The sequence below is a fragment of the Macaca nemestrina genome, assembly GCF_043159975.1.
Source record: "Macaca nemestrina isolate mMacNem1 chromosome 14 unlocalized genomic scaffold, mMacNem.hap1 SUPER_14_unloc_1, whole genome shotgun sequence".
Classification (NCBI taxonomy): Eukaryota; Metazoa; Chordata; class Mammalia; order Primates; family Cercopithecidae; genus Macaca; species Macaca nemestrina.
Genome location: NW_027257577.1, coordinates 148,215 through 172,221, shown reverse-complemented (window position 1 = coordinate 172,221; position 24,007 = coordinate 148,215). Strand labels below are relative to the sequence as shown.

The following is a 24,007-nucleotide window of genomic DNA, read 5'->3' as shown; positions in this document are numbered from 1 at the left end:
GAATTTGCCAAAATTTGAACAGGAAGAAATGATCTGTATGGGCCTGTATCTGTTAAATTGAATCAGTGGTTAATAACCTTTCAAAACAGGAAGTGCCAGGCCCAGAAGGGTTCACTGGTGAATTCTACCAAATATCTGAGAAGAAATACCAATTATCTACAATCTCTTTCAGAACATAGAAGCTGAGGAATACTTATTAACTCATTCTATAGAGCCAGCATCATTTTAATATCAAATACCATTTTAATAACAAAATATTACAAGAAAACTACAGAACATCTCTCATGAACATAGATGCAGTAATCTTCAATAAAATATTAGCAAATTAAATCGAACAAAAATTGTGCACTAAAACCACATGGAATTTCACATATCCAAAGCCGGTTTAACATTGAAAAGCCAATTAATGTAATTCATCACATTAATGGGTCAAAGACTAACAGATGCCTCATCTAAGAAGATAGAGATGGCAAATCGACGTATGAAATGATGCTTCACATCACGTGTCATAGAGAAATGCAGATGAAAGCAACAGTAAGATATCACTACGCCAGAATCCAGAACACTATCAACACCAAAGCCTGTGAAGATGTGGAGCTGTGGGAATTCTCTCTCATTCATTGCGGGTCTTAATGCAAAATAGAACAGCCTTTAGGAAGACAGATGGGTGGTTTCTTACAAAACTAAATAGACTCTTACCATATGATAAAGCAATTAGACTCCTTGGCGTTTGCTCAAAGCAGTTGAAAACTTATGTCTACACACAAAGCCTGCAAGTAGATATTTAGAGCAGCCTTATTCATAGTTGCCAAAACTTGGAAGCAACCAAAATGCCCCTCAGTAGGTGAATGTATAAGTGAGCTGCGGTACATCCAGACAATGGGATATTATTTGAGGCTGAAAATAAATGAGCGATCCATAAAAAGACACGGAGGAAACTTAAAGGGCATATTACTAAGTGAAAGAAGCAATCTGAAAAGGTGGTTGTATGATTCCAGCTTTACAACATCCTGGAAAAGGCAAGACTATGGAGACTGTAAGAATATCAGTGGCTGCCAGGGGCCAGGGGGAGGCAGGGATGAATAGGCAGAGCAGGAGAATTTTTAGTATCTTTTGATCTCTGTGATACTGTAATGGTGGATACATGTTATGCATTTGTCCAGACCCATCTATTGTACAACACCAAGAATGAACCCTGATGTGAATGATGGAGTTGGAGTGGTAATGATGTTTCGCTGTAGGAGTATCAGTTGTGACAAATGTACCAGTCTGGTAGGCAATGTCGATGATAGGAGACGCTGTGCATATATAGGGTATACATGAGACATCACTGTGAAGCTGGAAAATATGACACCAAGATGAAATTGCGCTGATGGGCTTAACGGGTTGGAGAAGGAAGATGAAAACGAATTAACCAAAGTGAAGCCCAGAGAAACAAAATGAAAGAAAAGCCAACAGAACTTCAAGTTCCTGTGATACGTCAATATACTTGTAATACAAGAAGGAAAAGAGAGAGAAGAGCAGGAACATTTGAAAAAAGGAGTCCAAATTTTCTCAGATTGGTGTCAAACCACCTGTGCCCGGCCCCGTGAAGTTCATTGAATTCCAAGCAGAACAAGTATAACAAGAATCACATCCACGTTCATGATAGCCAAAGTACTGAAATCCCAAGATGAAGAGGAGATCCTGAAAGGACTCAGAAGAAAAAGACACGTTACACACCAGAGAAGCATTTGAACAACGCGTGACTTCTGTGAAGATACAGTGGAGACCAGAAGACCATGGAAAGACATTTTTTAAAGCACTAGAAGCAGGAGAAAGGCCTGTCAACTCATATCCAGGGAAAATCTCCTTTATAAACGGGTGAAACAACACACTCCCAAACATGAAAGCTGAGAGAATGTGTTATCAGCAGAACTACACTATAAACGTGCTAAAGAATGTACTTGGCTGATTGCAAAGGATATCAGATGAAAGGTTAGCTCTACGAAAAAGAACCCTAGAAATTATAACAGTGCGCTCTGAATTTTGTAGAATATAAAATCATAGAATATTTTACTCTATGATTTTATGGCTTTTGTTTTTTTATGATCTTACAATTTTATGATATAAAGTCATAAGTTTTACATGCTTCTCTATGCCTCCTTTACGTGTTTTGAAGTCCTTGCTGTACCATGCATCGGTAGTTGATTCCTTATTATTTATTTATATTCTATTTGATAGATATGACACATTCTGTTTATTCATTTACCAGTTGGTTATTCATTGTTTCCAGTATTCAGCTGCTGTCGACATTTATGTACCTATCTTTGTGTATGCATATAATTTCCTTTATCTTAAGTGGATGCCAAGTAGCATGATTGACTCTTACTGTAAATTTAGGTTTAGCTTTTTAAAAACTGCCAAATTGTTTACAAAATAGCTGCACTATTTCACACTTCCACCAGCAGCATATGCGCATCCCAGTTTCTCCACCTCATCACCACCAATAGTTATTGTTGATGTTTTGATTTTTGCCATTCTAATTGATGTGAAATGGTATATCATTGTGTGTTTACTTTGCAACAATGAATGATGCTAAGCATTTTTAATGTGCTTATTAGCTTTTAATGTGCTAATTCCTATTCATAGCCATTTGTATATATTGGTAAAATGTTCAGATTTTTTGCTCACGTTTTAAATGGGTTGGTTGTCGTCTTATGGGTTTTAGGTGCCTTATACAATCTGAATAAGAGACTTTTACAGATGTAACGTTTCTCAGTGAAAGAACAAACTATTATGTAGCAGACAGAACAAAGCCTTTCCCCCAAGATACCCAGGTCCCATTCCACAGAACTTATGAACCTGTTGCCTGAAGTGGCAAAAGGGATTTTGCAGCTGATTAATTCGATTAATTTAAGATCTTGAGATGGGACCATTATCCTGGTTTAAGTAGGTAGACCCATTGTAATCAAGAAGGTTCTTACAAGAGAAAAGAACTGGAGACTGGAGTGATGCCCTTTAAAGATGAAGAGGGGCCAGGAGTCAGGGACACAGGTAGCCCCTAGAAGTTGGGAAAGGTAAAGAAATGGATTCTCCTTTGAAGCCTCCAGAAGGAATGTAGTTCTGCTGACACTTGGATTTTACACTTCTGACTTCTGACTTCTCCATCGGTAGGATAATAGATTCGTGTCTTGTTAAAAGCCACTAAGATCAAGGTAATTTGTTACATTAGCTATAGGGAGATAATCTTTTCTTTTTGGTGTGTGCATACCCAGTTGCCACTGCAACATTTGTTGAAAAAACAAACTACCTTTCTCTTACTGAATTGTCTTGAGACCTTTGTCAAAAATAAAGTAACCATAAATATAAGGCTTTATTTCTGAGTTTAATTCTGTTCCTTTGATGTATGTGTCTATTTTTGTGCTAATACCACTGCCTTGATAACCATGACTTTATGTTAAGTTTTGAAATCAGATAGTGAAGTCCTCCAACTTTGTTTTCCTTTTTCAAAATGATTTTGGCTATTGTAGGTCCTTTGTATTTCCAGATAAAATTGAGAATAAGTTTTCCATTTCACACACAGCCTTCTGCGATTGTATTAGGCAGTGCCTTGAATTAATGGAACAGTTTGGGAAGAATTTTCTTGATAATGCTGAGTTTTCCAATTCACGATCATGAATCTGCCTCCATTTATTTAGTTTCCATTTATTTGGATCTTTAATTTCTCTCAGTAATATTTTATAGTTGTCATTGTGCACATCTTGCACCTTTTTGTTAGAAGTTCAGCTGAGTGTTTCATGCTTTTGATGCTATTGTGAATGGAACGATTTTCTTAATTTTATTTTCAGGTTGTTTATTGCTAGTGTATGTATATCTTTATCTTGTGTCCTGTGACCTCATCAAAGTTTGTTTTAGTAATGTAAACATTTTTGGTGTATTTCTTGCCATTTTCTACATCCCAAAGTCATGTCATCTATGAATAAAGACACTTTTATTCCTTTCTAATCGGAATGTCTTTACTACTAAATTTGTTAATTTATTTCACCAGCTAGAACCTGCCAGATAATGTTGAATCATAGTGGCAAGAGGGGACATCTTTGTCTTGTTCTCCATCTTAGGGAAAATGCATTCTATCGTTTACCATTGAATACAACGTTAGCTGTGGCTTTTCACGAATGCACTTTAACAGGTTGAGGAAATTGACTTCTATTCCTGGTTTGTTGAGTTTCATTCTCTTGAATTTGTCAGTACTTTTCTATGTCTCTTAAGGCTAACTTGCGGTTCTACTCCGTAATTCTATATTGTGTATGACATTAATTCACTTTTGAATATTAAATCAACTTGACTTCCTGTCCCCATGCTGTGTAATTCTAGTCACCACTGGTCATGCTGTATCATCCATTTCATATGCTGCTTGCTTGGTTTGCTGCTATTCTGTTGAGTGTCTATATCACATTATTCTGCAGGTTTCTTGGAAAAGGTAGGTGGGAGTTAGGAATGAAAGATTGTAAAGGGTTGTGAGAAGACGTTCTGGGGAGATGGTTGTGCTCCATATGGACACCTGGTTGTGTACCTTTCTCAAAAGTCTCAAGGCTGTGTCAGTTTTACTTTTACTTTTATATAAATTGTGTAAGTTTTCTTAAAAGGCAGGGTGGGCCAGGCGCAGTGGCTCACGCCTGTAATCCCAGCGGTTTGGGAGGCCGAGGCAGGCGGGTCATGAGGTCACAAGGTCAGGAGATTGAGACCAGCCTGGCCAACATGGTGAAACCCTGTTTCTGCTACAAATACAAAAATGAGCCAGGCATGGTGGCACGTGCCTGTAATCTCAGCTACTTGGGAGGCTGAGGCAGGAGAATCGCTTGAGCCTGGGAGTGAGAGGTTACTGTGAGCGGAGATCATGCCACTGCACCCCACCCTGGGCAACAGAGCAAGACTCTGTCTCAAAAGAAAAAAAAGCAAGGTGATAGAGAATTTTCAGGCTCCTAATATTGTTGCTTGTCTAACAAGTAAACTTTAAAAAAAATTCCCAGACAGCATAAGTCATGTGACAGTGGTAATAAGTGTGAACATTGTTTGCTATTATTGTCTTTTAAGAAGCAAACCTGTGTCTTAAGCTTATTTGCTGTGACTCCTCCTCTCACCCAATGATCTGGAGCTGCTCACCTGAGCCAGCACCTCCCATCACTCACCTGTAGGTAGGATTCTGAGTGTCATTCTTACGTTGAAGTTTAACAAATACACCAGCACTTTATTCCCAAAAACCTTGGTACTGCATGAAAAGTTATTAACTGAAAAATGTTCTCCTGAATTATAGTGAAAAAATGGATGTATTTTATCATAATCCAAGATACCCAATTTGTAGATAGAAAAATCAATAATGAGAATGTATAAAAAACGAATTCTGTAAAAGTGAGTAGAGTGTAAAATGGGACATGAGGGTATGTCGTGTGCCCCGGAGGAAAACAGGGAGGTGGAGGGGCCGCTCCATGTGAGGCACATTCTGGTGTCTCTCCTGTTACCATCATCAGCGTCTTGATCCTTAGAGAGCTGCATTCGTATCAAACACACCGACGTAGAAATCCATCACCCTCATGGATATCGAACACACTGACGCAGAAATCACTTGCATGGGTATCGAACACACTGATGTAGAAATAAATCAGCTGCATGGGTATCTAGCACACTGATGTAGAAATAAATCAGCTGCATGGGCATCTAACACACCGATGTAGAAATAAATCAGCTGCATGGGCATCTAACACACCGATGTAGAAATAAATCAGCCGCATGGGCATGTAACACAACGACATACAAATAAATCAGCCGCATGGGTATCTAACACACTGACATACAAATAAATCAGCCGCATGGGTATCTAACACACCGACATACAAATAAATCAGCTGTATGGGTAACTAACACACAGACGGAGAAATCATCTGCATGAGTATCTAACACATACACCAATGTAGAAATAAATCAGAGCCCAGAAGGGCATCTCAGGAATAACAAGGGGTAAACATAGTCACACTGAGACTACTGAGAGCCGCACAGGCCCTCCGCCTCCCCTTGCCCTCTCACTTTCTGACTGACACAAGAAAACACTTGGTTTCTTCCCAAACTGCTGTGTAGAGGAAATGTGTCAGTGCATCTTTGAGATGACAGTATCAAACATCTTATAGCATGTTTGTATAAGGTGCTTTGGAAGCAAAATTCATTATGCTAGAATAAATGGTTCATTATCTGAAAAGTGGTTTAAATTCTCAAGAGTGTCTACGGCAAAAAGTCATTAAACAACTGTTCAGACTTGCGTGAAGTAAATCTGTGTTTGAGGGACTGAGATTGTGGTGCATGTTTCTGCTGCAATATATAGCAAATCGTTTTTCTTCTTACAGAGATACCTCTTCTGGCTCAGAAGATGAAGGCTCAGTGCAGGGGGACTCCCAAGGCACCCCGACCTCCAGCCAGGGTTGCATCACCATGGAGCACTGGATCAGTCAGGCCATCCATGGCTCCACCACGTCCATCACCTCCTCCACCTCCTCGTCCTCCATGCAGAGCGGGGGCAGCAGGGCTGCCCACAGGCTGGCGGAGGTCATGGCCCAGACCCACATAGGTGAGCACGCTTCACAGTGTCTTTCTGTGCCTGTTGTGTAAATGCCTTTGTGGGTGCAGGTTTTCCTCTGTTTGCATCATGGCTGTGGAATCCCTTGGTGGAAAGAGCGCAGAGCCCCTCTGGTCCCTGGGGTGCTTCGGTTGGATTGTTTCTGGAATCTCCTTTACTGCTTCTCATGCCCAGATCCCTCCCACAGCTGGAATTCCAGGGGCCTTGCTACTGGGGAATCCTGCAGCCATATCCACTCCCATCTTTTCTTCTCACTTATGCTCCTTTGTGAAACCTTTACAGTCCCAGTCAACAGGACAGGGTTTTAAAGTGTGCTCCTCCTGACCACGGGAGTCATTTATGGAAACGAGGGCTTTAACCACGGCTGCTTTACGCTGCGGTCTGCCACAGGTGTTCAGATTTCTTGGGCGTGGCGCACTGTTTTGTGTAGGTTCTATGACAAGGGAGATCCTCTGTGTTAGAAAAAGAACGAAGTTAGGATCACTGCCCTACAACGTTTGAAGATGCCGTGGAAAAGGAGTGAAGTGAGAATTACTAGAAGTAGAACCGGCGCGTGGAGGAGCGGTGATGAGCCTTCTGTCGCTCTGCCTTTGAATGGTTCAGGACTACATGTTTTCCATCAAGTATGGGACTTGGGTTGACTAGGATTTGGTGTGTGTCTCTATTAAAGCAGTAATCGGAGACGACTGTGTACCATGTTGCCGATAACGGAGCACAAGCCACAGGCTCAGACCCTCCCGGCATCAGCTACCACAGGAAAGCCTGATCTCTGCAAAACCCTCAGTGGGAAGCAGGTGGACGTCATGTGTGATCAGATAGCCCACAGACGCCCCAGAACCCCAGAATGTTCACTTCTAGATCACTGACTCCTTGACACCCAGAGGCGTTTGGGATTGACTTGGGTCCCAGCCCCTTCGGTGCCCACTGACACTGAAAGCGTCAGCTGTTTTCTGTCTGGAACAGGAGTTTGCTGTCAGGAGAGCTGGTCTGTCTCACTTTTCCCAATAACTGCTGCTGGGATCTTGAAGTCCCTTCTCCTGCTTTAGGCTTTGAGTGAGGGAAAAAAAATTGAAAAAAATAATTTTTCTCTCTCAACTGTTGTCGGTATAAAGGAGAAAACAGAAATACTCTTTAAAAGTTTGCAAAGTAGTACTCAAATGCAAAGCAGTATTACACTTCAGTTTGACACAGTTTCAGGAACATGTACACTCATTTATGTGAATTAATAACCTATACTTGAAATTACAGTAGGTTGAACATTGAACAGAAATGTGTGACTTCTACATATTTTTCCATATTAAAATTCCATGTGTATATTGGATCCCAGGATAGTGGTCGAGGCTCTGCCAGACCTGAACGGGGAGGCCAGACAGCACCTCTGCCACTTGGTGGAAGCATTTGTATCCTCGGAGTTTATTCAATTTTAAGGAAATGCACAGAATCTTACCTGGAAAACACATATTTTTGAACAAATGAAGCACTGCACTTGGGCCTCCCTTTGTGGGTTGACCCTTGCAATACTGGAGGAAATTTTAGTACAAAGACTTAATTTATCCAAACTGTGAGGGGCTCCTAACTCATGTACATCAGGGCTCAGTGTGACCCAAATGTAACTCTCAGGTGATCACGTTCCGGTAATTTCTAATTGGGCACAAAGGTAATCCTCATAGACTATCTTGACATTTTCTATAAGTTTGGGATTTTTTTTGGAAAAGCCGTGGCAAAATAATGAAACTTGAAGAGGAGAAATATTTTGTGTGGCAAAACAAGAGAAGTAAAAAGTCAGATGTGCATGTGACCTTCTGAGATAATCAGAAGCCTGTGAATGAGAACTCAGCGTGTGTGATCGTGTGTGCGCATGCGTGTGAGAGTTCTAAGGAGTCCAGGCACAACATAGTCACACTGGCCACCCCGTCCAAGGGATGGAAGGAGAGGCCACAGAGGCTGCTTTCATCGGAGGGGAGAAAAGCCCAGGGCTGCAGACTCCAGGTCACCCAGTCTCACAGAGCTGGCCGCGCTTCTACTTGTTGTTGAAGCGAAATCTCAAGTCCTTTGTGGATTTTTTTCCACCAATTTATGCCAGCAGTTAAGTAGGAACATCTCACATATATCTTCACAGTCAAGCCAGTTTCGCATAAGATAGGAAATCGCATTCTAGTTTTCTTTTTCTACTGCTTTACCCGCTGTCCATCTAGAAGCTGTCTGCAGCGCTTTCACACCTCGGAGCTGAGAGGAGGCCTCCGAGACGCTACCATCCAAGTCCGCTGAGGATTGAGGGTTGGTTCTGCAGGAAGTCGGGTGGCCTGCCTCCAGGTGGAAAGTCGTGGCACTGACGGACGGTGTGGCGGACCCTCCCCTTAGTGAGAGCCGATCATTCTTCTCTTCTCAGTCACGGGTTCCAAGTGAGTGGCGTTGCCAAATCGACTTGTGACACCAGACTGACACCCTCAGGAGGGGCTGACGCGGTGCCCAGGCGGCTCAGCACCCCCACTCCACCCGGTTCTCGGATCATAAAGGAGCATCGTTTCATGGCCTCTTTTGTGCCTCGATTTTCTTTGTGCTGTTTTTGTGCGTTCAGTTGATTTCGCCGCCTAAATGGCCTCTGGGCGGGTGCTGACACGGGCAGTGTGCGGTGAAGAAAGGCTTTTGAGGATGAGCACCACTTTCAGCAGCACAGAATATCACGCTTCTGTGTCTTCTGTTGCGTGGGACGGTGGTGGGTGATCCTGAAAAGCTTCTGTCAAAGCAGGATTCAGAATCCAGATCCGCACTGTGGCGCCCATCCTCAAGATTCTAGGTGTGACGGGCGTCGTCAGTGGGCTGCTTGACACATCTTCCTCAACGTTTTATTCATTAACTAGCAAAGCATGCTTTTCCCCATTTAGCCGTTTACGGCTTGACTTTCTCTCCACGGGGTGCTGTAAGAGAAAGAGCTCCATGCGCTCATTGGCCTTAGGCAGTCCTTAGTACACATTAGGGTGTAAAGGTGGTTTTTTGAATGACTAGTATTGTTTGTACTAAGACAAATAATAGTAGTTCTTGATGTCTCCCCCTTTTGTAAAGAAAATCCTATGAACTGTATATGTGTTAACTCATGTAATCCACCCAACTACCCTACATGGTCATAGCCATTACTGTTCCCATTTGATGAAGAAACTGAGGCACGGAGAGCTTAAGGGACATCCCCAAATCTCCAGAAATTTCCAGTGCTGGGTTTCCATTTCCAGGCCCTGGGCTCCAAAGCGCCAGTAAAGCCCTGGGCTGTGTCGACGGTGGCTGACAGGAAACAGGACCCTTCCATAAACACACACACGGTTCCTGGTGCCCTGCCGTGGCCGGTCTAACGTTATTCTAGTAAAAACGCCGCTGACGTGGCTCCTCTTAGGAAATTGAGGTTTCACCGAACTCTACTCCATTTTCGGCAACATGAGTTATGCTGGGGTCCCCCTTTGTGCCGGGTGTTTGTGGCAGACATGGCTGAGATCGGCTTTGGCTTCTCACGGCAACCCCAGGGTGAGAGCCTGCACTCCGGTCTCTTCCTAAGTTATGGCTTGCTCAACCTGCAGAGCAAACGCCACAACCACCAGAAACACTCATGATGTGCTTCTTTACAGAAAATCATTCTGCACCTCCTGACGTAACCACGTACACCTCAGAGCACTCCATACAGATGGAGCGACCACAGGGTTCCACGGGGTCCCGGACAGCGCCCGAGTATGGCAACGCCGAGCTCATGGAGACCAGCGGTGGTACGTCCCAAAGCAGAGATGCGTTTTGTTCTGGTAAACGGTTTGTGCTGATGTCCCGTTCCGTGCCCGTGACTGGGTGTGTTTCTTCCTGGGGTGCAATCTGCTGCCATTTTATCTGCTGAATAACTAACAGTGGTTCAGCAACTGAGAAATTCTTGTACAGGTGTTCAGACCATGAACAGTCACTTAGAAGAGCAAGATGAAGTTAAATGTACAACAGAATTACTGCCAGATGGGCCGATATGTTGCTTTAGACTTAGGAGGAAAAAGGGTCTTTTTATCCATGTTGGACAGAGATGTCAGCGACTTGGTAAAAGGCTCTGGCAGGGGGCTTCTCCTTCCTTCCTTGTGGCCTGGTCTTGGTATGTTCTGATTACAGCGGCCGTTTGTATCACCTAGCCCTTATTCTATTTAAGTCTCAGTCCTTCCTGGGGTCATAAAAGTCAGTGCAGAGCCTAGCAGTGAATGAAACACAATGCCCCTGTGTGAAGCCTCATGGAGCAGTTTTGGCATAGCATCATCTTGCAGTGCATGGGACTCACAGGTGGACAGGGAGGCCTATCCCAGCCCCAACAAGTAGACAGGGAGGAGTATCAGAGCCCCGACACTCACAGTGGACAGGGAGGTGTACGCCCTGGGCTTAGATAATGGTGCGTCAGGGTAGCCTTCCACCCTTTAGCACAGAGCTTGGTGTTCCAAAGGCCACGAGGAGTTTCAGACCCTGGACCCCGGACATGTTCCAAGACTCTTACGTTATGTCAGATATGGAAGCCCTGCCTCAGCTTCTCCCAACACTCAGCTTCTCGGAACACTGAGCTTCTCCCAACACTCAACTTCTCTGCCAACATAGAAGAAGCATCTCGATTCTGCTTTTCTTTAAAAAAGCAATGTATTGCTATACATACATGTTTTATACTTAACTGCATATCTTAGAGTATAAACTTTGACATATAAAAATCTCCATAGTGGTTATCTGTGGGGCACAGGATTGGCGCAGAAACAGGCACTTTCCCTTTGAACTGTGATGTTTGCCTTGTTCATACTAAGAATGTGCTCGCGTTGGTTGTACTCTTTGCTTCAAGTTTCTATAAAAAGAGAGCAGTAGACTGATGCACTCAGTGTCCTGGGAATAGAGGCTGTCCTCTGGGTCTGAGTGCTGCCAAGCCCCACCACTCCCTTGGGCGGTGAAGTCAACATTTCCGTGCCCGAGTCTTCTCATCTCAAATTGGGGAATAATAACCATAGGCTTGTGGTGAGTTTTGAGTCCCTATGCATGACTCAGAACCATTTGGCACATGGAGGGTAGCAGTAGGGCATTGGTTTGCCATCTGTAGGGGGATGCATCAGCACCACCAGGTCAGAAGTTAAGGGGTGACCCTGGACACAACGTCTGTGGCGAGGTGGGGCTGTGAGGCTGCCTGTGTGTCAGGAGCACCGTGCTTCTGTGCCCAGCTGTGTGTGCCGGGAGCACCACGCTTCTGTGCCGGCCTGTGTGTGTGTTGGGAGCACCACGCTTCTGTGCCGGCCCGTTTGTGTGTTGGGAGCACCACGCTTCTGTGCCTGCCTGTGTGTCTGAAGTGCTGCACTTCTGTGCCTGCCTGGGTGTGTGTGTGGGAGGGCGGGGAACACCACGCTTCTGTGCCTGCCTGTGCCTGTGTTGTGTGCCTGCCTGTGTTGTGTGCCTGTGTTGTGTGCCTGCCTGTGTTGTGTGCCTGTGTTGTGTGCCTGCCTGTGTTGTGTGCCTGTGTTGTGTGCCTGCCTGTGTTCTGTGCCTGCCTGAACACCACGCTTCTGTGTGCGCCCTTGCACTCCAGCCTGGGCGACAGAGTGAAACCGTGTCTCAGATAAAAAGGGGGGGATTTTGTAATGGAGATAACAAAACATACGTCATTGGGCCCTAAGATGACTTTTCCTCCCAGCCTCTTGCCCGGCAGGTCAGTGTTCTGAATCTTGGCTAGCCCAGCGTTTTGCTGTCATGTGGCTTTTTATTTTTATTTTTATTTTTTTCTTTTTTCTTTTTTTTTCTTTTTTTTTTCTTTTTTTAAATTTATTTATTATTATTATACTTTAAGTTCTAGGGTACATGTGCATAACGTGCAGGTTTGTTACATATGTATACTTGTGCCATGTTGGTGTGCTGCACCCATCAACTCATCATTTACATCAGGTATAACTCCCAATGCAATCCCTCCCCCCTCCCCCCTCCCCATGATAGGCCCCTGTGTGTGATGTTCCCCTTCCTGAGTCCAAGTGATCTTATTGTTCAGTTCCCACCTATGAGTGAGAACATGCGGTGTTTGGTTTTCTGTTCTTGTGATAGTTTGCTAAGAATGATGGTTTCCAGCTGCATCCAAGTCCCTACAAAGGACGCAAACTCATCCTTTTTGATGGCTGCATAGTATTCCATGGTGTATATGTGCCACATTTTCTTAATCCAATCTGTCACTGATGGACATTTGGGTTGATTCCAAGTCTTTGCTATTGTGAATAGTGCTGCAATAAACATACGTGTGCATGTGTCTTTATAGCAGCATAATTTATAATCCTTTGGGTATATACCCAGTAATGGGATGGCTGGGTCATATGGTACATCTTCATGTGGCTTTTTAAAACAAAACTAAGTATACCTTAAATTTTCATCACTAAGATAGTGTATTCGGCCTCTTGTAACAAAGTACCACACAGTGGGTGATTTAAACAACAGACACTTGTCTCAGTTCTGGAGGGTGAAGTCGGAGACCCCGAGGTATCATAGGGCTGGGCCTCTGGAGGTGCTGAGGGAACCTGTCCCAGGACTCAACCCGGCCTCGGGTGCTCAGCGATCCTGGATGGGGTACCTGTCACTCCAGTCCCTGCCTCCATCATCATGTGAGCTTCTCGCAGTGTCTGGGCCTCTCTCTCCTCTTTCAAGGACCGAGTCATTGGATTTAGGGTCCATTCTAACCCAGTATGACCTCATCTTAACCTGATCATAAGATGGCCCTGGCTTAAGGTGGTTCAACTTGCGATTTTCACCTTTACAATGGGTTTATCAGGTTGTAACCCTATTGTAAGTCCAGGGGTATCTGTCTCTGCACAGGCCCTGCTTCCAAATAAGGTCACAGATATGAGGGGTGATCTTTTGCAGGGACACGATTCAACCCACAGCAGATACTGAAGCTCACAGTTCCTGACTCCCACATCGATCTTTGTAGAGGACTGTTAGGGTGAGGGAATGGTGGCAGGACCACTGACAACACTGTGTTTTCATTTTGGAGTTTTAGTTTTTTTTGAGGTCTCTGGGAAGTAAAGGCCAGGAGAATAATGTAAAGCCCAGTGATTTGAGCTCACGCTATCTAGGTGGTTCCGTGTGGGTTTTCTTACTTGGGCAGACTTTTCTATCTGATTAGCTCTATCCTTTTTGATTCTTACATCTAGAATAGTTCTGTATCAGGAGTCTTTTATGCTTTTTTCAGTACACCAGTTAATTCATTCAAATGAGATCTCCTCTTGCGAATTTTAACTTTTATGTTGCCTCATTTATGTCTTCAGCTTCATTATAAACCATAATATTTTAAAGTTAAACAGCAAGCTTAGGTCCAGCTTTTAAGTGTAAAGTGCATTAAAGATTTATATATGGAAAATTACAGAAACAAATGTGATGTGTACCTAAATTGCGGTGACTCCCTTAGATAACCATTGAGGAATTGTTAGTTTTCAGGAATATAATCCATGATCTTAGATTTTAACTTATTTGTTCACAAATTCAGTCAGCAGAAATTTATTGCTAGACATTTTCCAGGGCTGGGATGCAGCAGTGAGCAAAACAAACTGGAGAGTTGGGTCTGAGGGAGGAGGTCGCACAGGTAGTCAGAGATGTGTGCTATGGGGTGGACACGCTGGGTGGGGAGTGTTTTCTGAGGGGATGAGAAGTCTCAAATTTGAACCAAACTCTGGAGATGCGGAGGGAGAGGGCTGTGCGGAGGTCTGCCGGAGGAACGTCCTGAGTAGCAGCGAGAACCAGCACAGAAGCCTCAAAGCGGGGGCAAGCTGGGGTGTCCGGCAGAGGAGGTGGGGCGGACCCCAGAGTGGTGCACATGTGCACAGTGGTCTTCTGAAACCTGCCTTCTGTGGACCCCCTTCTCCTGACCCACAGTTCATTCTACAGCTTGCCTGCCACCCAAATAATTTTCCTGAGAACTTGGCAGCCAGAATGGCACAGCATCAATCTTATTTTAGATTCTTATATATAAAATTGGGCATACGCCCAGACAGCCTGCGTCTGAATTGAGGCTGAACAGTCAGGATTTCCATCATTTCTGTTCAGTGGTTTTGTCTGCATTCTTGGAGTGGATGCACCCCCTTCCAGACGTTTGCGGAACTGGAAGAGCAGACCATGCAGTGAGCAGGAGCTGGGAGGACAGAGAGAGCCGGTGTGTGCAGGACCTGCAAAGAGAGGTCAGGAGAGGAGCTGCCTTCGTAGTTTTCAGGTATTCTTGAGATTCCCTGAGAACGTAGAGGCGGAAGCAGTAGACTCGCCAGCAGCCGTTCATAAACAGAACGAGCACCCCCTAATGCGGCCACGTGGGTGGCCGGCACTGTTCCCAGGGGTGCCCAGCCTGCCGCGTGTGTGCTGACTGCACAACTGTGGTTGTGATGGCTTGTCTGCCCCTACATATTCAAGTTAAAAACTGTCGTTGCAGGCCCACGGATGACAGTAACCAGCCCCCGGGCTGGGGCGTCCTCTCCATGCATGGGCTGACCTATGGAGTCATTCGTTTGGACTCCGAAGAGAAGCTCTCCGTGCTCACCATGCAGGATGTCAGCCTCGTGATGCCTGGAGGTGAGTGTGCGTTGCGAGCCGCACAGATTAACCGGTTATTAAATGCTTTTCTAACACACATCACCAAAGCCCACATTCCCGTGTTCCCACGTTCCCACGTTCCTACGGTGCGTCCTCTGGCTGCGAGCCTCACTCCCAGTCTTCTGAAGCCCTTGTCAGGCTTCAGACATTTGAGGCAGCGTTCCCTGTCCTGGGAAATGATCAAAAAGATGGGGAAGAGCAGCTTTGCACAGTGGGGCCTCAGGCTTCTCTTCCCTGGAAGGTTTCTGGGCCAGTGCAGTGTCCACACTGGTGCTTGGGCAGCTTCGCTTCTCTGCCCCAGAGGACGTGCCCGTCCATCACCTTAAGGCACCAGTCAGAGTGGGAACAGCCAAGCTTGACTGCCCCCATGGCAGATACGTGTGAAAACCTAGGAATGTGAGTCTGTGTGACCATGAAGCCTCTTTTCAGCAGTAGAGCCCTTTTTCCAAGTCTCAGAAGCCTTTTCCACAGATGCGTGAGGAAGCGCCCAGCTGCAGGGCCCAGCGTGCCTCCCACCAGCCCCACAAGGAGTGCCCAGGCACCTCCCAGGAGCCACTTTACCATTCTCAGGGTGCACACACCTGGCGCTCAACGCATGGGGTCACAGGCAGCATCAGCTCCTGGCTCTCTGGCCGCTGAAAGGGAATCTGGCTCTTTTCTCAGCTGGGGACCCCAGAGCCTGTGTCTCCTGCTGAGCCCTCCAGGCATGGGGTGTGGGCTCAACCCAGCAGGGTAGCCATGCCCGTGCGAGCAGTGCTGCCACCATCAGCAGCGGGTGCAGGACGCCAGGTCAGGTGGGTCTCAGCAGGGACCCCCTCCCCGTGGAGTCTCACACAGGCAAACCCCTCATGCCCCTTCATGGTGAGCTGCACTGGGGCCAGGCGCTCCAGAAACTTGCCTTTCTGTTCGCCTGGTTTGGCATAAAAGAAATGAAGGCAGCCCTGGGCTTCCCTCTGCCTCACTAACCCGATTCCCTGTGGACGCCCTCCAACATCCCCGCGGCTCTGCCTCTGCTTCCAGCCCTCCAGCCCCTGTGTCCAGCCCACTCCCTGCCCCCCAGCTGTGGCCAGGCCCCCTGGCTCCCTTTCTTTAATATTTAGTTTTCAAATAAATGGAGCTTCATGGTAAAATCTTCAAAAAGTTCTGAAGGACACAATGGAAACGCTCCTTTGTGACTGTGAGAGCAACCGCGAGCTTCCCATGCTCCCCGTCAGAGGCACCTGGGGCTGTGGGACAGAAGCGTGCGCCCTCCACCCTGTGTGTAATTTTCTGCCCTGGGTTTGGGGATTTTCTCACATCATGATAGATGTGAGAAACTGACAGAAACATGACAGATGTGATAGACTGCCTACACACGCATATTTTATATCTTGGGGTCCTTTGTCAGCATGTAACGAGCTCCGTGCTATTCTCGAGGTGGCACAGTGCTACGTTGTGGGAGCACTAAGGTTATTTGAGCCAGCCCTGTTTGGTGATTGTCCCTCTTTTGCTGCTGCGGTGCGTGACCCCTTCGTGGCAAATGGAAACAGTTCTTGAAGTGGGAGTTCTGTTTCAAAGAGAACTACCGACGTAGCTTTTACGATGATTGTCTTTTTGAAGCCTGTGAGGCTATACACCCTGCTGAGCGGTAAACAGCAGCACTTCTTTCTCCACTCCCTTATCTGCCCTATTAGCTGACTTTTATTTTTGTCAATATGATGGGTGAAGAATCTTTCAGTGTAATTTTAATGTGAATTTTTCTTCCTGTGAGTTTAGCTTATGTGTCCGCTGTTGCACTATTTAGGCACCTGTACTCCAGCCCAGCGGGTGCTGGCTGTTTCAGGCTCTTTCTAAACAGTTCAGCTGTCACTAATGCACACTCCACCCCTCTGAAGCGTGAGGCTCTTGGCTCGCTAATCAGATCTGTAGCTTGCCGTTGGGGGGGATATAGGACGTTGTTGTTCAAAGCATCAAAGTGCTGGTGGCACAGATCATTGAGAACTGATCAGCACTGAACCATGTGCGAAGTGCTCCAGGGGTGTTCTCGGAAGGACTCACCTTGCACGGGGCATGAAATCGAAGGTTCAGATTCCCCTAAGACATTAGAGGCTTGATTTGCAGAGTTCAAGTTGCACCACAGTGCTGATGTCCATGTGGCAGGTGGCCCTGAGGTTGGTTCTGAGGGTCCTCCCCAAATCTCAATGGCAGATGTTACACCCCTAAGTACAACTTGCACACTAACGTTAGAGCAGTTGAAATATTTATTGATGTTTCAGCTCTGAAATTGGACATATTGCTGCAACAGGAAAAATCAAGGTCAAGGGCTCAGTCCCCTGAGCCTGCCCCCGCTTCGCCAATGGCAAGTTTCAGGTCTCGCTTGCTTCTGGATGACCACCTACAAATCGGGGTTGCCGTGTCCTTCTACTTAAGGTCAATAACGCGCCAGACTGGCTCACGGTACCTAGGGCAACACCTTGACCTACTCTCACCAGTTCGTTATGAAGGACCTGTGAACAGCCAGATGAAGAGGTGCATTGCTCCAGGCCTGGTGGGTGGGGGCGGGTTCCAAGTGCAAGGGCTTCTGGCCCTGGGGAGTGGGAATGCTGCCCTCCCAGAATGTCAAGGTTTTCCCCAACCTGAAAGCTCTCCAACCCCACCATTTTGGGTTTTCTAGAGGTGTCACTGTAGACATGGTTGATGACATCTTTGGCTATTGGGGATTGACTCATCTCCAGCCCTCTCCCTCCAGGTCAGAGGTTGGGTTGGAGACTGACAGCTCCAGCCCTCTAGTCCTGCCTTGGTCTTTCTGAACCCGAGAACCACCCTGAAACTGCCTAGGGGGCCCCAGCTCCCAGGCCTGTCCCGACTACACAAAGGCACTCTGACCACTCGCAAGATTCCAAGGGTCTTAGATGCTCTGTGCCCAGAACCAGCTGAAGACCAAATAGCTACGTCTCCTTGGATGGCACAATCACAAGCTCTCATCAGCTGACGGTCCGGGGCAGGTGTGCTGAGAGAGCTTTGCTATGGCCCTGTTGCTGGGAATCTCTGTTTTCAAGCCTTGCTGGGCAACAGACGCTCTCTGGTCATTCCCCAAGCTGATTGAATTTCCAGTCTTTTCCGTTTGATTCCACTGTTCTGGCCCAGTTCTTCTGAAGCCTCTTTCAACATCGTTGCCTCACCTGGGCGCTGAGATCCTGTGACCCTCACCCAGCAGGAGATACGGATGCCAGGATCCGGCTACCCTACTTCCAGTTGGATTGTGAAGAAGCCGGCTATAAGCCTTCCCTTCCTAGGTCTCTGTAATGCCAGAAATGGGATGTTTTAGAGTTCATTATTATTTCATTTTAGGTCGATACGAGCGACATACAAATTTGAGTTGGGCAGTTCACTGGCCAGGCACCTGACTCTTCTGAATAAGAAGAGTCTGGGTAAGTCTGGATAAGAAACAGGCCCCACACTGCCAGGACACAGAAGGGCAGCCCCTCTCCCCACAAGGTCATGACAGAAAACCCCAGCTCCCGCAAATGCAGGAATTCTACAGATTTTCACTTAGAAGAAAATGCCACCCAGGAGTACCCAGCCCGATTAATTTTCTCAAAAGTGGTTTTGCAGAGGCTCAGAAGAAAAGTCAGGACACAGGACGCCAGCCAGCCCCATCTTCCCAAAGTCACTTGCCCCGGGGTCACCCACCTGCAATCAAACTGTTAGACATGCCTTTTATTCTCAGCTATTACCAGAGCAAATATTCCTGGAGAAGCACGCATTCGAGTAGGGTGCCTCTTTCCCGAGGTCCTGGAGAGCGAGGCTTCCGCAAGTGACTGGCCAGGGACCCTGGAAACTTCACGGTTGGCGAGCTGGAGGGTAGAGGGGGCAGAACCCTAATGGTGGGTGAGTTGAAAATGGAAGAGCGTTCTTCTCCTCAGTCTCCTGGGGTCTTTCCCTTCAGGAACTGAAGAGGTGAGGAGGGCTGTGCAGTCTCAGACAGGTGCTACCTGGGCTTCGAAAGCCGACGCATCTGTCCCCAGAGCTGGACAGCCGCCAGCCCAACCCACCCTGTAATAACTGAAGTCCTTTATCCCCACCTAGAGCCAGTCCGGGGGTCGGGTGCACACTGTACTTGACCAACCCATGCCATACAGGCAGTGCTGATGTCACTTTCCTACTTCAACGCCCCCCCCCAAAAGTATAGCTTCGGGACATTGGAAAAAATACACCCCTTAATGTAGCCCCAAGGCCTCTGCTCTCCATGAACCTCCTGAGGGCGACTGCAGCATGGCGAGCAGGGAGCCCTGGGCTTCTTGATAAAAGTGTAAAATGAAGCTCTGTCTGAAAGGACACCCATCTGTTAGATTTGGAAAACATCTAAAGGCCGTTTGCTTTTCACAATGAGTAGACTCTTAGGAATGTATTCCAAGGAAAGGCAGAAGATATGGAGAAACAAATTCAACAAGAATATTCTTTGGAGTAATAGCAAGGGAGGGAGGGATGGAGAGAGAAGTAGAGAGGAAAAGGCGAACAGAGGAACCGGGAGACGGGACAGACACAGACAAGAGAAAGAGAAACAGAATGACAGAGGCAGAGCAGCTAGCTCGTTTTCAACTTGACCTCCTGGAAGAATCTAGCAGGATCATAGAATCCTCAGCACATCCTTGTACTAGGACAGCCAAGTTTCAAGCCAAAGTTTCCCAAACTACAAGGTAACAAATACTAAGACTGGAGAAGCTGTGCACGTTCTTTTCCAGCTCCTTTTTGCAGCATCAGCAGAATGGGGCAGGTTGCTGCGTTCATTCTAAAAATCAAAACTGCAAGAGGACTCAGCTGCGGAAATGGGGGTGGGAGGGCAGATGTTCTCTTGCTCACGGAGCTCACACCCCGGAGACGGCCAGCACCTAACGCTGCCTCCACAGGTTCCATGGAGGACACGGGAGAGTCTACGGCCATGTGAAGAGCAGATTCACATTTCTGTGGCTCCCTCCGGGGGGAGCTAAGAGCTGTATCCCAGGAGTCCTCCTCGCTCCCGTTGATCCTGCTGCCCTAGCCGTTAGCATCTCTGCCAATCTTCATGAAAGAGCCTGTTGCACCGCAGTCCAGCAGGGCCACAATATTCAAAATGAAAATTGTAATGATCACTCTTCTGACTGCAAAATCCCAAGTCAGAGAACTTCTCTCACTAAAGAAGCCGGGCGGGGCGGGGCGGGGCGGGGGGAGCTGGACAGAGAAGCCGCCCTGGCTGTGGGGTGCTAAAAACTGTGACACCGCCTGGCACCAGCGACGAGGGACTCACGCTCGACCCCAGAGGGAAGAATAACAAGGGGCCACCGCGGGTCTCCCCCAAGCTTCCAGCTGTCAGGAAATCTTGTCCAATAACCCACCTTGCCATGCCACCTGCTCACCTGCATTCTGTAGAAGTAGTAATGTATCATTCACGTCCCAGCAGGCCAAGTGGGCAGGAAAATGGGGCCAAAAAGTAGAAAACCATGACCGTAGAAGGCAACGTCACGTGACTGAGCTTTCTGGGTTGTGCGTCCTTGTGGTGATAAACACAGTCCCGAGCTGAACACCAGAATGAAAACGAACCTTCCTCCGTGCTGAAGTCGGAAGAGATGTGCTTGGCTATCTGCAGTGCCTGCCTGTTTGGGCGGTGATTACTGCAGGTCACACGTGCTGTACAGGAGGAGGGCAGGGAACTCTGGAGCCAGGCTGGCCGGGTGCAAGTCCCAGCTCCGTGGCCAGCTCTGTGATCTGGGACAATTCGCCTATGTCCTCTGCCTCTTGATTTCCTCCTCTGTAAAATGGGGGTAATAGTCGCATCTATCTGAAAGGGCTATGTGAGAATTAAACGACCTTGTCAATGTAAGGGGCTGAGAACAGTATCTGTTCTTGGTGAGCAGAAGGATGACCAGGAGGTGACCAGCAAAATACCCCTTTCGAAGCCTCAATACTATTCCGTAGTGAGCAAAGACATAGCTCCTCTACGGACGAAGCCATTAATAGTCGATCCTGGCAGGCAGAGTGCAGATTCCTTCGAATCAGAAATTTGAACTCTGGCCAACGACTGCTGTACTGATTGAGTAAATCTTAGGATTTGTTGTTAAGGGTAAAGTAGTCTACAAAAACAAACAGTCTGAAGGAGTTTGAGAGGGTGTGGACTCAGCTGCAACCCCTCCTCCCAAGGCCGTTGGTCAACATCATCTCCAGCCCTGTGGAAAGACAGAAGCAGTGAAGAAAATGTCGGACAAACATTTGGTGTGTTTGTACACTTCTCCCAGAAATCCTAAATGCTTTGCATGTTTCAGCTAATAATTCCTTAAAATGGATTATGCTGACCATTTTATAACCTACTTCACTGCTCTCCTGTCTAAATCCATCCCTTTGTGACAAATGTTTTACACTTGGCTCATTTTTGCAATTGTGTTTGCTGTCTTACCCCCATGTAAAGGATAAACGTGCATGCTTATGTTGATTTGACTGAGACAGCTCATGCTAAATCTGTCTCTGTTCCTTGAATGTTGACTTGTGATGGTGTCATTTAAGTCTCTTACTTTTTCCCCTTGAGTCAGCAAAATATTCCATGTTACTTTGAGCAAAACTTGCTCACTAGTGTTATGGAGGGTATAAAAACAAATGGAATAAGTTTCCTGCCTTCAGGAGGATTGAAATCTCAAAGTCGGTATGACAGCAAGGATGGGAGTCAGCTCAGTTTGCAGCTTTTAAAACATGTTGGAATCTTTCCTCTGCCACTTTTGATGGTGAGACCCTGAACCAATCACTTCCACAAGCATCAGGCTCTCCATCTCTGACAAGGAAGTAAAAAGAGCAATCTTGACAAAATTGTGATGACTACAGACGTGTACCTAACCTCTTATTTACCGCCTCCTGATAGAAGATATTGTAACTCATCCCATTTGAGAGCTGGTGGTGATCACCCCATCCTGTGAGATTCAAGTATAATTATTATCTGGAATCCCCCATCTTCAGATGAGAAGACCCAGCAGCCCTGACAATGTCTTCTGGAAACTGGATTTTGTTTGAAGGGTGAACTGACTTCAAGTTTCTATATTCACGTATTGTCCTTCCTACGTGCCTCCTGGGGTTTTTCCCTTCCTCCCAATCTACATTAACCTGATGATAACAGCCAGCTATGTTTTCTAGAATTCCCCTGAATTGACTCATACCAAATACTGAATACAGTAAATTGGGAGGGTTCATTAAATCACGATAGAGCAACCTAAAGAAGGAAAGTAGACACCTTTGTTCTTAAAGGGTCTTCAGCCATCCCACCCTGGAGAAGGTTGCTGATTGCCTCTTCTCCTCAGGCAGTCTTGTTACTATGCATCACTTTTTTTTTTTTTTTTTTTTTTTGAGATGAAGTCTCCCTCTGTCACTCAGGCTGGAGTGCAGTGTCATGATCTTGGCTCACTGCAAGCTCCATCTCCCAGGTTCAAGTGATTCTCCTGCCTCAGCCTCCCGAGTAGCTGGACTACAGGTATGTGCCACCACAGCCAGCTCATTTTTGTATTTTTGGTAGAGACAGGTTTCACAATATTGGTCAGACTGGTCTTGAACTCTTGACCTCGTGATCCATCCACGTTGGCTTCCCAAAGTGCTAGGATTACAGGCGTGAGTCACCACACCCGGCCTGTATCACTTTTTATGCCTCGTCATCATCCTTACAGCTTCTCCTTCCTAGGGGCCTCAACTCCCAACCCCGGAGTAAGGGTCACAACTGTCCATCTTCATGCAACACAGCTTACTTCTCCTCCTTCTCCTCCCCACCATGCCCTATGGGTTGCTTTTCTACAACCAGAATGGAGCCCCAGAGAGATCTGCTAAACTAAGACAGTTCTCAGCCCTGAGAGAAAAATCTACTTCCCAGTTCTCAGTCCCGCTAAACTATTGTTAAGATAAAGAAGGACCATGATAAATCCTATTGGCTAAGAGAAGAACGTTCTCCAGGTTGCCATAGGATAAGAGAGGAGGTGACAGAATCTGCAGCCATTTGGTAGAATATGTGATATGTGAATCATTCTGAGGAATATGTTAAAATTCTGTAGTCATATCTTGGAAAATGGTATTTCCAGCAGAGGGAATAATGTAACAAAAAACCCAGGCAGAAAACAAATGAGTGTGTGTGGAGAACAATAATAATGTGTTGTGAATGAAGGATTCCGTGTCATGAGTGAGAAATGGCTGACCGAAAGTAGGGAGATGCAGATAGGAAAATACCACGGGAAGACTGAACATCGCATCAAGTGATTTCGGTGATTCTGCCTGCAGTGCAAATATTTTGGGCTCTGAAGTGAAGTCATCAAAAGGTATACGTCTGTCATGGAGGATTGGTCTAGATAGCCTCTCAGATCCCACTTGGCTTTGAGATCCTTGATTCTGGGTCACACCTGCGGGTCTGGAGGGCAGTGCTTCAGGGTCATGAAGGAAGGATTCCAGGACGCTGAAACACGAAGGACATTCAGGTGACCACATCAAGAAATCGAGTGGGGTAACAAGGACCTGAACTAAAAGGAATGCAGTGTAAATATGAAGGAGAAAGAGGAAATGGGAAACTGATTAGAAACGGTAAGTAGAGAAAAAGGGGAATATGTGATCCCAAGGTTTAGAACAGTATGTGTAAGTTATAGTCCCATAACTTCTTGCGTAAACAGTATCTATGAGAGTCATTTTAAAAAGAAGAGCAAACTTCCAAGTTCCACTGAAAGACACCAGCATCTCTGTGGAGTGAATTGGGGAAAGAGAATGAAGAGGTCTGTTCAACTTTTAGACACGCAAAATGTGAATTGAATTGCATGAGTGACATCAACAATGTGAAGA

General features: G+C 46.4%; 1 protein-coding gene and 1 long non-coding RNA gene across 14 annotated transcripts in view; one reads left to right on the top strand and one right to left on the bottom strand.

The window, feature by feature from the left end:
• The window catches only part of LOC139361168 (disco-interacting protein 2 homolog C-like), a 194,068-nt gene that overhangs the window by 155,970 nt on the left and 14,091 nt on the right, over window positions 1-24,007 (top strand). For 2 of the 6 annotated variants that reach the window (XR_011618723.1, XR_011618721.1), the window contains exons 4-6: window positions 6,380-6,598; window positions 10,222-10,356; window positions 15,039-15,178. Coding sequence is in view for 2 of the 6 variants with exons in the window: in XM_071089647.1 (XP_070945748.1) it covers window positions 6,463-6,598; window positions 10,222-10,356; window positions 15,039-15,097 (330 nt within the window). In the remaining 4 variants the exon portion in view is untranslated. Of the gene's footprint in view, window positions 1-6,379; window positions 6,599-10,221; window positions 10,357-14,318; window positions 14,826-15,038; window positions 16,034-18,529; window positions 18,879-24,007 lie in introns of those variants that run through there. The other 4 variants (XR_011618722.1, XM_071089647.1, XR_011618724.1 and 1 more) reach the window with 4 other exon arrangements.
• The window catches only part of LOC139361169 (uncharacterized), a 131,742-nt gene continuing 125,156 nt past the window's right edge, over window positions 17,422-24,007 (bottom strand). For 7 of the 8 annotated variants that reach the window (XR_011618735.1, XR_011618734.1, XR_011618733.1 and 4 more), the window contains 3 exons: window positions 20,575-21,381; window positions 18,872-19,035; window positions 17,422-18,478 (listed from right to left, as the gene is read on the bottom strand). This is a non-coding gene — a long non-coding RNA (uncharacterized lncRNA). Of the gene's footprint in view, window positions 18,479-18,871; window positions 19,036-20,574; window positions 21,382-23,376; window positions 23,570-24,007 lie in introns of those variants that run through there. The other variant, XR_011618739.1, reaches the window with a different exon arrangement.